At 49.9% G+C, this 15555-nt stretch overlaps 1 protein-coding gene across 1 annotated transcript; it reads left to right on the top strand.

The window, feature by feature from the left end:
* Positions 1-10937: 10937 nt before the first annotated feature.
* On the top strand, positions 10938-13636 carry TAF1B (TATA box-binding protein-associated factor RNA polymerase I subunit B). Its single transcript, XM_037229469.1, has 2 exons — positions 10938-10998; positions 11499-13636. The coding sequence occupies exon 2, from the start codon at positions 11545-11547 to the stop codon at positions 13423-13425; it is 1881 nt and encodes a 626-aa protein (XP_037085364.1). The 5' UTR covers positions 10938-10998; positions 11499-11544; the 3' UTR covers positions 13426-13636.
* Positions 13637-15555: the final 1919 nt, after the last annotated feature.

Genomic DNA, 15555 nt, shown 5'->3' with positions numbered 1-15555 from the left:
TTTGCAAGATTACGGTCATACCGATATGAGGCAATTTAACCATGGCAAAAACTGAGAGTACGGCCCTTCGTGAAAATTTGTGACATGAATACATTAGAATTTCGTTAGAATGCAGACTGAAAGAAAGCTGCTAGGACAAGGAGGACTGTACCCCTATCCGTCGACAAGGGGACGCATGCCTCCGCCCCGACCCCTCCCCCCCCCCCCCCCCGTGGCGCCGCTCCCGCCAACATGACCTTTGTTTTGATGTGAAATACCTATTCTCGTTCTTTGCTTCCTAACACGGCTCAGCGAGGAACTGCAGCTGGGCAGCCTGAGCGGGGCAGAACTGTCCGACTTCGCGCGCTGCCCACGGAGAACTCCATCCACCTCCGAGCAGCCAAAACATGCTGCCATACTTTCACTCACGTCTGTCGCGCGTCTTCCGACGGAACACCTCGGTCGAGCCATCAGCTGATAGCGCCGTGCCCCTGATTGGTCCATACGATGGGCTCTGATTGGTCGGTCCCGACAGCTGCCGACTAGAGATTCCCGAGCGCTCGAGATTTCTGAGTTCAGGCGCCGCGGGTGTGGTAGTCTGTTGGACTTGGTCCGTTGTGCCATCGCCAGTTGTGCAGCGTTGGCTGTCGATGCTGTGCGTTGTCGATGTATTTCAAAGCTTATCTATCGATGGAATCCAACGTTCGTAGCCTTAGCGAAATCCCAACTGTAAAGGCTTTAGACGTTGTTTACCAAGGCGACTGTCAACACACATGCAATGTTTTATTCACAGCAACAAATCGCCCAATGGTGATGTGTCATGGGTCTTTTTAACATTATATTTACAGCTGCATCATCTCATAATTCGCTGTTATTTGCTTATCTCATCAAATCGACGGGAAAGCGAGCTATTTATTGATCGGGAGTTGAAAGGCAAAAACAGACGGCAAGATTTTGTTATGTTTGCCTTCTGAGTTCCAATCTGTAAGAAAAGATATTGAGATTTGACCACACCGCATGAAATATATGTTGACTCCCTTCATGTGACTGTTAAGGTATGTATACATAGATAGATAGATAGACAGATAGATAGATATAGCATAAGCAACATGTGGCTAGGGGAAACGGAGGATACCGACAGAGATGTGTCCGATAATGTGTTGTAGAGCGCTGGGTATGTGTACATGCGATCCCAACGTGCATTTTAGTTTTTTTCAAAGATTATCGTAGCGAGACACACTCGCTAATGCCTTTTTTGCCGAGGAGACAATGTAAGTACGTAAGTAAACAGTTATGACTGAGCCATACACTTCAACTGACTTTTTATCGTCCGATATACAGCTGATTTATTGCACATCTCCGACAATCGGAGTGCGCGCACACTTTAACTTGCAAAGATGTGCACATTTACGGATATGTGACGCAGATAAAACGGTAACTAGCCATGCTACAAAATGAAAGTGCAAGTACACCTCGTCTCAAGTCAGACATGGGCTGACATTTTTGTCGCCGTCCGCACCACCCGAACATCTCATCTCGTAACGGCGCAAGCGGTGTTCTCATTTTGTCCTGCGAACAGCGCGCAGTAGTTGCATCTTTCGCCCCAGGTTTGCCCAGCATGCATGGCCATGCGTCATCTTATACTGTTGCTCTCTCATATCTCGGACTGTTTGGCCTTCTTACGCATTTTGTTTTCAGCTATTTGTCTGCTCCTACGCAGAGCTTTTCCTCAGGCACACATCTATTGTCTTGCATTTAACTTGCAATATCTATCCACCATCTTCTAAAAAGCTTGGGTGCGTCTTTGCGTATATTCGAACTGGCATAGGCCCCTAACTTTTTGTCTCCATTCTCGGCATTTTGCCGAAAGCAGCGAAAATTTCCTGAAACCACGGAGAAACGGTAAAAACGTCGATGTGCTGGGGAAGGTCTGGTCTTCGGCACAGGCACCAACATTTCTTGTGTTGTAGCGCTCCACTTATGCATCATTACTGACAAATGGTTTCCATGGTGACATCAGCCTTCCTAGCTTATCGTCTCCCAGCTTCCTAGCCAGGCTTCCTACCTACCACGCGCGTACCAGAGGTGGTTAATTGATAGCCCACACCGATAATGTGGTAGATGATGACTACCCCGCCCAGCTGTAATGTACAGACCTCGTGCCAGCTTGCTCATGGTAAATGGTCGGTGAGCCTATTTTACGAGAATTATTTCAGGTTTACTACGTCCCAGCCACCAATTTATCATGAATACGCCATGCCCAAAGCAACATCGCATCTACTGTTCTTGATATCTTGATACTCATGTTCATGCTCATTCATTGAGGATTCATCCGCATGGGGGGTAGCGTGAACCCAATAAATTGTGGTTAAAGTGATAGACAGTTACGTATACACGATAAGAACGTTCCCAGTCACGATGCATGCAAAACACGGCACGAAAATCAATGTTATTCGTAGTGGCTGAGCCACGGCACGCAGGAATGCCCGCGACTCCGCACCCTGGTAATAACGGCCGGGAAGAAATTCTACGCAAGCGCAACCCGATAGGAGTTAGTTTTCTTTTCGTGGCTGGCAAACGACATCGCTTGCAGCGACTGCTCTCGTTTCGCTCTGGGGTTCCCCTGAGATACCTGGGAGTGTCTAACAAAAACCCTGAGGGCTGGCGGACAGTCGCGTCCAATCAGCTCGCTGAACACCGAGACAATCCTGCTGATGTGAGCTCCATTGCACCCAGCCTCCCTGGTGGGTTGAGGGCTGGTGAAATATGCTCATTGTGCCGTACCGCAGCAACATCCCTCGCCGTAACGTTGAATGCAAATACGTGACAGGTGCATGTTAGTGACAGATACGTGAAACATTTATGATACTACCGGTGGCATAACCAGTATTTTGCCCAGGAGAGGGCTATAACGAGGCATAGGAGGCTCCCGGGACTCCTCTCTCTCTCTCTCTCTCTCTCTCTCTCTCTCTCTCTCTGTCTCTCTCTCTCTCTCTCTCTCTCTCTCTCTCTTCTCTCTCTCTCTCTCTCTCTCTTCTCTCTCTCTCTCTCTCTCTCTCTCTCTCTCTCTCTCTCTCTCTCTCTCTCTCTCTCTCTCTCTCTCTCTCTCTCTCTCTCTCTCTCTCTCTCTCTCTCTCTCTCTCTCTCTCTCTCTCTCTCTCTCTCTCTCTCTCTCTCTCTCTCTCTCTCTCTCTCCTCTCTCTCTCTCTCTCTCTCTCTCTCTCTCTCTCTCTCTCTCTCTCTCTCTCTCTCTCTCTCCTCTCTCTCTCTCTCTCTCTCTCTCTCTCTCTCTCTCTCTCTCTCTCTCTCTCTCTCTCTCTCTATCTCTCTCTCTCTCTCTCTCTCTCTCTCTCTCTCTCTCCTCTCTCTCTCTCTCTCTCTCTCTCTCTCTCTCTCTCTCTCTCTCTCTCTCTCTCTCTCTCTCTCTCTCTCTCTCTCTCTCTCTCTCTCTCTCTCTCTCTCTCTCTCTCTCTCTCTCTCTCTCTCTCTCTCTCTCTCTCTCTCTCTCTCTCTCTCTCTCTCTCTCTCTCTCTCTCTCGGGGCTTCACCTCATCGCTTCGGGAGTTATGGGGGCTTCGGCTCCAGGGACTTCCGTCACTTCCAGGCCGATACTGTTGATATATATATATATATATATATATATATATATGCAAATATATGCATAATTAGTAGAACCATAACAGAACGTCTCATTGTATGTTGTAAGTTGAGGACGGACAAAGCACAGACGTTTTCTCCTTGCCCCTCATCGGTGTTTGACCATCAGCTTTCAGACATGGCTGTGATGCACACGGCGATTTCTCATAGACGGAAAACTTGTTGACTGGTAAGGAAAGCGAACGAATCAGGAGAGCGATTCGCAAATTTCGGCCCATGTAACTCAAACTGCTTATCAACCGGCGAAATACTTAAACCTCGCCTCGATTCGCCCGGTGATTGATGGGGGGGGGGGGGGAGTCCAATGTAACACCACTGCCGTTTCCAAACTAAGGGAGATAGAGTTTAGCATAAAACACCAGTGAAGTGGCAGCAACGAGATTTTGCGATTGATAATAAGTTGTGTATGGCAAGGTCAATAATTAACCCAAATATAACAGGTCGAAGAAGAAAACCTCCTAAATATCGAACATTTTCAGCTTTACATGCTCAGATAAGTACAAGACCGGACCTCACAAGACGTAAAACCGAAACAGACATGCTACTCGTTAAATTCTGAGTGCGATATTTTATAGTTTTAGGCATTTGAACCATATGTTTATGATGTATGGCCACGTCTTACCATGGAGTACATGAAAAAAACGCACAAAAAACTCCAGTGAAACCTCAGAACCAGTTACCTCTAGTAATAGCACAGGATAGTGCCACTGCGGCGCCGTCAAGATACAATAATGGTGTCAATTTTAACAATATTTTAGCTCAAGTTACGCTGTCAAAGCTTTGCAAGCAACACTACGCTTCTTCCCTGTAGCTGTCACCATCATCTTCGTCATGACAACCACTGTGACACCTCTACTGGTGCGAACAGAAGAACGTTTGTGATTGACACAACGAGCGACAAGGCCCTCTTACCGAGAGTCGCATCAGCTGAAGTTTGAATGTGCATCACTATGGATCATGTGCTACTCCCATTCCCAAAGCCAAAGTGCGCCTCGAAAAAGTCGCTGTTGTAAACGCCATAGGGGAGAAATCGAAGCCATAGTTAGTTTAACGCTTCGTTGAATTCGCGGAATGATGGCGTCATGCTTGCATATATTGTTGTCTAAGCACAGTGATTTAAGTTTTCGTAGCATTTATTACACAGAAATCCTGACACATGAGTGTGTTGTAAACACCACAGAACACAACCATTGGAAAAAGTAAAGCCAATTAAGGGTAGGTAAGACAGCAGTAGTAATAGCCTTATTCCTTGGAGAAAAAAACCTGGAGAATAAAGACGTAGATGAGTTGAAATTTCGGCAACATTCCTTCATCGAAACAATGGCAGAAGCGAATTCAAAATTGCCTGCCGACGATCCTACTCGACTTTCAGTTTTTTTAGCAGTAAGCCATAGTTTTTACCGGACACCAATATTCAGCGGATTAAACAAAGAGCGATTGCCAGCCATTACCACGATGTAGTGCGTATCTAGGACTTATAATACTCGAAAATACGTGTATATGCAAACGAATTCAAGCAAGTAGGCATCACGCATCACACTGCATCCAAGCATGCAAGCGAGTTGAGGTGAATAGGCATGACACATCGCGCATCAATTATACATGCAAGCAAGTTCAAATGAACAGGCATCGCACATCACCCGTCAGGGATCACTTACACATGTAAGCGATTTTAAGCCAGCACACATCACACACAAAGGCACATATCACGTCCGCATAATCGGCCATGATGAGCTCTGTACGTTAAGATTTGTTCGCCGACTTTATAAGAAAAGATTCACTTATTTCCCCGTTTGGATGGTCCTGTGCTCTGTAGATGACTTTGAGCTTCAAAAGGGGCATAGGGTCCCCCCTCGACTTCAGCCTGAGCGTGTTTTGCCAAGAAATGGTCACCGCAAGGGGCATTTCTTGTTTTGTTTTTAGCGTCTCTTAGGTGCTCATTATATCTCAAGCGAATAGGGTGCATGGACTCCCGACATAGACTATGTTCCTCCCATGTTTTTTCACGCAGTTGACACTTGATTTCCTAAAACACGTTTTTTGGCATGCAAACCCCTCGAAATCCAGACTTGCACAAACGACATCTATTGTCACCCGGGTACCTAGGTTTTGAGATGGAAGAGTTTACCAGAAAAATCTTCCACCTCGGTTTCATCTCTGGTGAAATCTCTAATGAAATCGACAGGCAATTTTGAATTCAATCTTACTTTTATTTCGATAAAGGCGTGTTGCCGAAATATCAACCCATCTATGTCTCCACTCCCCCGGTTTTTCTCCGAGGAATAGGGCTATTACTAATGTCTTATCTATGCGAATAATGTTCCTCGCAAATGCACTGAGCAACTTACAAACTAAGTAGCATATTACTTTTGTTGTAGTGAGCAGGATGTCCAATAGGATTTTTCCTGGAAGAGCGGCCACTTCTTATAATTAAAGGCAATTTAGAAGGGTTTGGAGAAACTGGTATCACTAACCAGGTCTTACGCGTCTAATCCAACAATAAGTGAAAAGTGGAAAAAGATGGCATACTCCCATTACTGTAACAACGTCGGTCCGCGACGAGCGCTCCGCGGCATCCTCAGCCGCACAGGCAGAAGATCGCTGTGCAGCATTACTAAAAAAATGCCACCGCTCTCGAAACCAGAAATGTTTGGAACATGTTTTTGATGTAAACACACATGCAAGGGATGTCCCATAGGCTCATGAAAATGCGTGCGTGACTGCACGGTATGCCAGGCAGCTGTCCTCAAAAACCTTGGGAGGAGTCGGACCGACCCCCTATCAGGACGAGTGTTATTCTTATAGATGAGCTGAAGTTTACCAAAAATGTTTCGTTGTGGAAACGTCCATAAATAAAGTTACGGATTTTCGGCCAGTTTCAAACCTCCTACGCGCCTGGCTACGCACTGATCACAATTTGCGAAAATCTCTTATTGCGCTGTGCTAAGGAATAAAGGCCAAAAGCTACCACCAGACGAAGTCCACCTGAAATTTGTAGTCAATAAACTAAGGAACTTATATGTTAAATGGTTGCATGAATTAGATAGCCGGTACTCTCCACTTCGCAATGGCCCAGTGAACTCTCTTTAAACGGATAGCGCTCAAAAGCTTCGTCAGCAATTTTTCGGGGCACTACTAAGGAATAAGGGACCCTGCGAATGTAGATTGTACACAGGAATGGGTCAACAGTCAGTATGTACGTGGCCAAGCCATGATTACTTGAAAATCTTAAATATTCAGTCAAATCAAATAAGTGATACAAGTCATATAACGTAACTTTGAGCACACGCGCTCGCAAATCTTAGCAACAAAAACCTCGACGCCGGGCACTGCAGTCTCCATAGGCCGCACAGCGTCGATCTCGCAGCGAATATTAAGCCATGGCCAACGAGTGGATGAAAATGATGACGCATTTAAAACAAGCATCGTTAAAAGCTTTAGGACACCAAATCGTACATGGAAAAGATAGTCCTGGCGTACATTTCACCGGTGCGATTGCTAGATTGATGATAATAAGGATCGGTCTTTACGGCACCGCGAAGTGGTGCGGGAATCTGGTGGAACTGTAGAAGTAAAGGTAGAATCTCTATTTTTCGTGCTGCTGTAGCAACTTTTCTCTCCAGAGGGCAACCTCAAAGCTGAGCGATGATAAGCCCAGCCTGAACTTTGAACGGTTCGATTACTTTTGAGAGACATTCCGAGCCAATACTTCACGACAGTCGTTTTCGCGCGCACAGCGCCCGCCGCCTAGTGTCACATGCAATGACCAACGCCGTCCGATTTTATGGAGACTAAAACCCAGGCAGTCGTTGTCCTCGCTCCAGAGATTTTGGGTGCCAGGTTCACCTCTATTGATGTTATTTGTTTCACTGATCGATTCTGCAAATGAATGAGCGTTCCCAGGAGAATATGGGATGACCTTGATGACCTTGCTCGTTTTTTAGCTAATTTAGATCCACTCCACTCAACACTAATGGGACCCTGTATTTCTTTCCGGACAAGGGTCACCTTGAGTAGAACACTAGGGGGCACATATCGTTCCTGGTGAAGGACTGAAGGGCCATTCTGTTCCACCGCGGGATGTCTTCCGGCTGCCATTCCGGCGACACGGGGTGGGATCCCCTGGTCGAGCCGGGATCGACGCAGGGACCCTCAATGACAGAACGACATCCCAGATCGCCGCAGGGGTCCAATAATTGGCACAAGACTCCAGCTCAGCTTAACGGGCCCATGCTGAAATCGGGTTGGCGGGCACACCGTTCGGTACTTCGGGCCCTGATTAACACAGGATCCCTCCATTGCCTCAACGTGAACGCTCATTGTAAAGTCGTATGTTTCCTTTAATTGTTTGAGGGCTTCGGTCAAGGCCAGCGGCCCTCCGTCATTCGGGGTCCCGTCTCCGTCCCTGTTGAGCAAATATTCGCCTGACCGACTCGGGGCCACTTGCCGCCACAGGACCCTGTTAGGCGTTGTGGCCCCTGACAGACACAGGAGCCCCTCATTGTGTCAGGGACCCGAACATCGCAAATCGCGGGCCCCGACATCGTTCCTGCTTGGGAAATGGGTCCAGCGGCTTAGACGGACATGGAGCCGTCTGGTTGACTTTGTGTCGAGGCCCCATACAATAAAGATAAAAAACTTAATAAGGGGGTCCTAGTGGAGGTGTTCTGACTGACATTTCAGGTCACGGCACTACGGATGGGAACCAGGCTCCATATTCAATCGGGCCCTTAATCTTTGGTCCCGAGGGACCGTTCGATCCCCTTTTCGAACCCTTGCAAACACGGCTCATGGTGACCCGGACCACTTACCGACACAGGATCCCCTGCTAGGCACTGCAGGCCCCTGACCGACACCCTCATGGTTTCAGTGACCTCGACTCATGCAAATCGCAAGCTTGGTCTTGCTCGCGCTTGATAAATGGGCTCCCAGAGCTCATACCGACACGTAGCGGACTGTTCGGTGTTGGTGGTCTCTGGCCGAAATAGAGGCCTGCACCCTCCCAGGAGTTCCCGATCGATGCAAGAGGCCCTTAAACTGACACTGGAGGACACGGCGTTACGAGCAGGACGACATTCTTAATGTGATCTACGGCCAGTATGTCGGGCCCGTGAATTCCAATCAAGAGGACAAAAGGCGTTCTCATTAGGTCCTCAATCTTTGGTTCCTAGGACCGTTCGGCCCCTCTTCGGCCCTCCTCAAACAAAGCCCTTGATCGATTCGGAGCCACCAGCCAACACATGGCTCCCTGCTAGGCGCTGTGGGTCCCTGACCCAGACAGGGGCCCGAACCATTGTTTCAGGGACCCAGACCAATGTAAATGGTGGTCCACGGCCTTGCTCCTGCTTGGAAATGGGCCCGCAGAATTCAGAATGACAGGGAGAAAACTATTCGGTGTTCGTTGCCTCTGGCCGACTGCGACACGTGCATTGCCTTTGGGGGTCCTCAGATGGTACAAGGGGACTTTTGGCTAAAATTTCAGGACACGACCCCATGAGGTACGATTCTTCATATGACCGAAAGCCAGTCCCTCGGCCCCTCTTCAGGCCACATTGCGCACTGCCCTTGGTTAGCTCGGGACCCCTTAGGAGCACAGGACCCTCTGTTGGACACTTGGGGCTCCTGACAGATACAGCAGTCCCCGACTAGTGTCAATCGTCTGCCCCGGCTTTGTAGCTGATTAGAACGCGCGTCGTCAGGCCCATGCCGACACGGTGCCGACTGTGCGTTACTGGTGGCGCCTGGCCAACATAAAGGCCAATATCGACTCATGTGGTTCCGGATCGGCGCAAAAGCGCTCTGACTGTCGTTTGAGGGAAAGTCCCCGCAGGTCGGGGCCCCTGAATGAAACTCTGACCAGCCCTTCGTGTCTTCAATCCCTCCAACCGGGCCCTTGACCGTCTGCCCCAGTTGGCCCTCCAAATTCTTCAGGCCTCCTCAAACACTGCCTCTGGCCGACTCGGGGCCCCTTGCCAACACAGGGCCCCCTGGTAAGCACTGTGGTCCCTGACAAATGCTGGGACCCCGATCAATGTAAATCGCTGGCTCCTGTTTTGTCCTTGCTTGGGGAATACTTTGCGTTATTAGTGATGTCTGACCGATGCATGGGCCCTTGTCCACCCAGGACCACTGATCAGCGTACAGGGCCCCCTGACTGGCATTGGAGTGCCCAGCCTTGTGGGCTGGGTCCCTGAATGCGACCTACGGCCGGCCTTTTGGGTCCTTAATGACATATCCCATTGGGCCCAAAGGGCCCTTCGGAAGTAAAGGGCGGGCCGTGCCCCACTGTGCCCCCCACGCCTGCGCTACTGCTCCTAACTCGCTAAGTGTATTTAAGTTAGCTAGGATAATTGGTTTACGCCGCAATAATGATGTTAAGTTTTTCCATTTAAAGGGGCTTACCGCATTGGGAGGCGAGTATTACGTCGTAGTACACCATCCCCATTTTGGCAGCATTTTAGTGCAGAATTCCAGAAGTATAGTCATTAAAACCCAAAGGGTAAGGATATGTTAGGTTTTAGACGGCTAAATGGTGTGAAAACTTGTGTCTTTCCGTTATAATTTTAATTGTATTTATAAGACACCATAATATACGTGACCTTTTTGTGTCGACAGTCATACCTTAATGCCAATATTTTAAAATACCTGTATATTCTTGTCATGCCGCAGTAGTGACAAATCAGCACGACGGTACAGAAACGCGCGTTTATCGAGGAACTACAACACGTGCATTTGGTATCGCAGTTCAGGTCTGTTGGAAAGCACGTGATTATTTTTTCCACATCTGGCTGATGAATTCCGTGCTTATTATCTGGTTCACACGTCTGTACCGTAGGTGTTTGCTTGCATCGAAGCCTGGAAGTATTTTTCACCTTAATCCTAATGTAAATCAAGTTTTATTTTTCAAGCACAGTCAAACTTATAGCATGTTTCGGTGTACCGTAAAGCCCAACTCATCACAGCGATTGATTCCATCGATTTTTAATTGCTTTTTATTCTGAATGTAATAAAAGATTACATGAACTCGGTTAAAATTGAGATCTTTCAAACAGAACTGAGTATTGCTGACATGAAAACATTTGACAACAATGTAGCAGAATTTCATGGTTCTGATAGAATGGCCATGTTCAAAGAATGCTGTGTGCACCTACACCAAGGTTAATAGCAGCTTTTCATGATCTGCATGCCATTTATATGCTTTACATTACTAAGTTTTTGGTCAATGGGAATAACTTAATAAAGTAACCTTCAAGCAAAACATTGCTTATCTCTTGCTGATAAGTCATGGTAAACCTTTTCAGCTTTACCACCCTTAGATGATGAATCTTGATAAACCAATCCAGTTTCTACAACTCAAAGATGGTGAGAAGTGACAGTCGTTCATATTTATTTATGCTTATGTTGTTAACACCTCAACCAGATGTTGATTGTGGCAAAGTCAGGGTGGATTTTGCTCATTCAAATTGTGGCAGTCATTTAACTCTGATCATGAGTTGTTTAAAAGTAAAAAATTTCAGCATGTCTGCTTTGCCAAAGTTTAAGAGTGGTCTCTTGATTTGGCTATCAAATTAGATCAAGCTGAGAGTTGTTCAAATAATGAAGATATGTTGTCTGCTATGCATTCCATGCTCTAAACATTTTCACAGCTGCTCTCTCTAAATCCAGCTTTCACACAAGCAAGATTAGCCTTGTCTTGATATACAATATCATGTGGTATGCAGTGTTCATGTCATGTAGTCAAATGCTATTTTTTGTCAACAAGATAGAGTCACCTAGCCCACAGGTGTGATGGATAAGGCAGTTAAATAGCAAAACATCATGTAAACATTTGTCTGATAAATTATGCTGTGCTGCTTTTGCAGTTGGTCAGCCATCTACCAGTGCCTGCTGCTGAATCCAGGGCAGGTGATGCCAGTGTGTGATGAGTGCGGTGGTGATGAGTTCACCATTGAGAACGGCTTCTTTGTGTGCGACGAGTGCCACACCCAGTCGCAGGATGTGCGCGACTTCGTCAATGACGAGCTGTTCACGCCTGGCCGCATCGTGGGCGTGCGCTCGACCGTCATCAGCGAGAAGACGCGCGCCGAGCGGCAGCGGCGCAAGCAGGCCAAAGCCGAGCTGGTGCGCCGTCACCAGCTCACCACGCAAGAGGTGGTGAACACCCTACTGGAGCGCTGGACGGCGCGGCTGGTGGCGGCCGGCGCGCCCAAGGCGTTGCCGGAGCGCACTGCACAGCTGTGGGCGTTCTACCTGCGCCGGCTGCGCGACGAGGACTGTCTGAGCATGCGCTGGCCGCGTGACACGCAGGCGTACTCAGTGCGCGGCACGCTCTGCCTGATCTGGGTGGCGTTGGCTGACTGCGACCCGGTCTACCGGCTCTCCGACATGGCGCGCTGGGTGCGGGAGGGGATTCTGTCCGCGTTCTCGCCCTCCAACGAGTTCCCCGAGGACGTGACCTACCGCTGGTCGACTATGTCTGTGAATGGGCATTTGACTGTGCACCTCATGTGGATTCAGCTGCAGATGATGCGGTCGGTGCTGCGCATCACCTCGTACCCGCGGCCCCCGCTCAGTGCTGTGCTGGACCGGCTGCTGTCGGAGCTGGCGCTGCCGACGCAGCTGGCGCGCGTGGTGGCGAACGTGGCTCGCGGCATGCCGCCGCTGGACGACCTGCGCCCGGAGGCGTGCGCCATGGCGCTGATTCTGGTGACGCTCAAGATACTGCTCGGACTGGACGACGTGACGGAAGTGCGCAACTCGGCGGTGGCCGCGACGCGCAACGCCACCGAGCCAAACGGACCGCGCTGGTTCGTCTTCGCCGAGTGGCTACAGCACTTCCGCGAGTGTCGAGACGCCGTCGGCAGCTGTCACTACCCGACGCTGGAGGCGACCGGCGGCGTGGACCCGTGCCGACGCCAGCACCGGCGCCTCTTCTTCGACTACTTCCAGCGCGACGCCGTGTTCCGCTTGCGTTACGAGTCGGACAAGCATGGCCCGTCCGTCCGCTTGCGCGAGTTTATGCTGCGCTCCGGCCAGCTGTTCGGTCGGCCCGACGAGGCCGAGAAGGAGGCGGACGCGGCGCCTGCGGACGTGGGTGACCTGCTGCGACCGATGGCGTCCCGCCTGGCCCGCTGCTCCGCCGCCGAGCACCTGCTGGCGCGCGGCGCGCAGCTGCGCGACGCCCGTGTCGACTTTCTGCTGGATGAGGCACACGTGCGCAGCCTGGCCGCGAAGGGCGTCGAGGTGGGCGTGAAGCGCACGGCGGCACGCCGGCGCGTCTGCTGCCAGCGATTCGGAAAACGCCGCCCGTGGGTGATGCAGTTCGTTTCGGATCGCGCAGACGTGTCACCGGATTGGCCGCCGCCGCAGCCCGCCGCCGACGGCGGTGACGACGACGGCGGCGGCGGCGGACTGTGCCTGTATATGCCCGGCACGGAGGTGTGGGTGTGCCCGCGGAACTGGAGCAAGAAGCACATGCATCGCGGCGTTGCGGCGCGCACGTGGCCGTCCAGCTTCCAGCCGCGAGTCAAGGTTCACATGTACGACACCGAGGCCAGACGCTGGCCGTTCATCTTCAGGTTTCTGGTCGAGGCGCTGGCCGGCGTCATCGAGCTGGCGCCACGGGATTTCATCGAATTCTGCTGCGTCGTGGAGAAACACGTGCTGGAGCCGCCGCCGCGGAAGCCGCCGCCGCGTCATGTGCGGAGGCCGCATAAGAAGAGAGTCTTTAAGAGGCAGAGGGAGTCAGACAGCGATGAGGAGGTCGATTCTGCCGATGACTGGGAATGACGCGTCTGTCGTGGTGCACCTCGCAGCTCTTGAACTTCCAGCAGGGATTTGTTCCTATTGTGGAACGACGAGAGTAGAACGTTCTTGTTTAGTGTCAGCCCAGGCTCGAAGCGCACAATGTTGTTCATCGAAAGAGCAATTTCAGTGCATTTGCGTGTTTTTAATACAGACCAGTCAGGCCATTTCTGCAAGAAATGTCCCGACTTGTGTTGCCCGTGTGTAGCCGTGGCACAATGGGATGGTCGTAGCCGTTCAGTCTGGACCAACACAACACTGTGAGATGTGGCGTGCAGACTGCCGCCTACCAGTCCAACAGCGGTCGGATTGTGGAGAGGTGCGGCACGTCCGGCGTGGACAGGTCCTTTGCCAGCGCTGCAGGCAGTCACTAGATGACATACGGGCGCAGTCATATGGCCCGCTGACGGTTACCGCGCTCAAGGGTGAATGAGGCGAATATTCCCGGAAAGGCGTGATGGGTGACTGTTAACGGCGCTAACTTGATTGAATCTTAAAGCTGGCATTTGTCGGGAATGACAATAGCTTTGGGATCGTGATCAGACTGTCGAGTCTACCTCTCAGAATGGCTTCAATCGAGGCGTGGTTTCGCAAAATGAGCCGGGTGGGGGCGAACGATGAGCAAACCAATGAATGAAAATGAATGCAAATTGAATGCGAAATGGAATAAAATGAAGTAAAAATAAGAAAGTGAAAAGAATCAATGAATGCATGAAACAATGAAAACTAAAAGAAGAAAATACAGAACTGAAATAAACAAACCAATGCGACCAAACCTGCCCCCAAAATACGTGAATAAAAGGGGTTCTCCACGGATTTGGCCCGCTTTCTTCTCAAAGTGACGCATCAACCACGTCCCTCGGCTGTCGCTGATGCCTCCAGGCTCTTCGGTCGGTACTATACAAAAAATAAATGAAACGTTCCACTTTGTTGCTGACTTGAGGTGCGTGCTTTAATGAGACGGCGCTTGCGAGGGCAGGTAAATTTGCATGGTAGATGGGTCAGAGGTTTTTGATTACAAATTACTTGAACGACGCCAAATCAGTAACACTGGAATCTTGCTAGCGTTAAGTTTTACTTTCCCCTACGATGTCATGGAGTAAGGCCTTGCCATGCTGAAAATGATAACGTAAGTTGTTCAGTGCATTAGCGAGGAACATTATTCACATGATAAGAGAGTAGTATTAGCATTATTCCTACGGGAAAACAGGAGAATGGAGATATAGTTGGTTTGATATTTCTGCAACATGCCTTTATCAAACAATAGGGAAAGTAATCACTTAAACAGCAACCTTCTGCTATTGTTTCTATAAGGCGTGTTGCCGAAATATCAACCCAACTCTATCTCCCTTCTGGTTTATCTCCAAGGAATAACGCTAATACCACCGTCTAGGTATAAGCCTCATTTTCTCCAAGGAAAACCTTTAATACTTAAGCTCACAACCCCGCCTCGAAAAACTGGTTACTGTTGGCCGTCACCTACCAGTGACAGCAGCGTTAATCGAAACTTCAACTGGACGCAGTTATGAGTGAAAGGAGGCTAGCCAAAGGATACTGCGATTGTGCGACACGAGCATAGCGGCACCGTCCACATGCTTCGCTGGATACGGGCTCCCAGTCCGCTCGGTCCACGGACATTCAATATACGGGCTCATTACCACGGATATTCAAGAGACGCAGTCATCAAATTGCGACGCAATGCGACAAGCAGGCGAAACGTACATAAACTAATGTTAAGCTGGCTCCGGCTCCCAGCTGCCTGCCGCACTGCCCAGTGCTTCGTCACGGACTGGAGCACTTCTGCACCATCTACCGCGCCGTAACACCAGCTCCTGTGCTAACGCTAGGTCACAAGCACGGCCAGCTGCTGCCGGATCACGCCCCCAATGCAGCACCAGTCGTGCCGCTTCCTGCGTGGGAGAGCACCAGGGAGAGCTGCCACCACTCTAACCATGGCATGTGCCGATGATACCAAGCTTGGCACTGCCACATGAGTGGTTTACCTGGCGCAGACTATGACTTTGCCCGAAGCATCACATTGTTGGTTTCTCGAAGGCGACCAAGCCCATCAGGCTAGCATCCACGAACCAATGTAATCAAAAGGCGTGTTCGAGC

The sequence above is a fragment of the Pollicipes pollicipes genome, unplaced genomic scaffold, assembly GCF_011947565.3.
Source record: "Pollicipes pollicipes isolate AB1234 unplaced genomic scaffold, Ppol_2.1 Scaffold_6138;HRSCAF=7277_pilon_pilon_pilon, whole genome shotgun sequence".
Taxonomy (NCBI): domain Eukaryota; kingdom Metazoa; phylum Arthropoda; class Thecostraca; order Pollicipedomorpha; family Pollicipedidae; genus Pollicipes; species Pollicipes pollicipes.
This window is presented reverse-complemented; position numbering and strand designations above follow the sequence as displayed.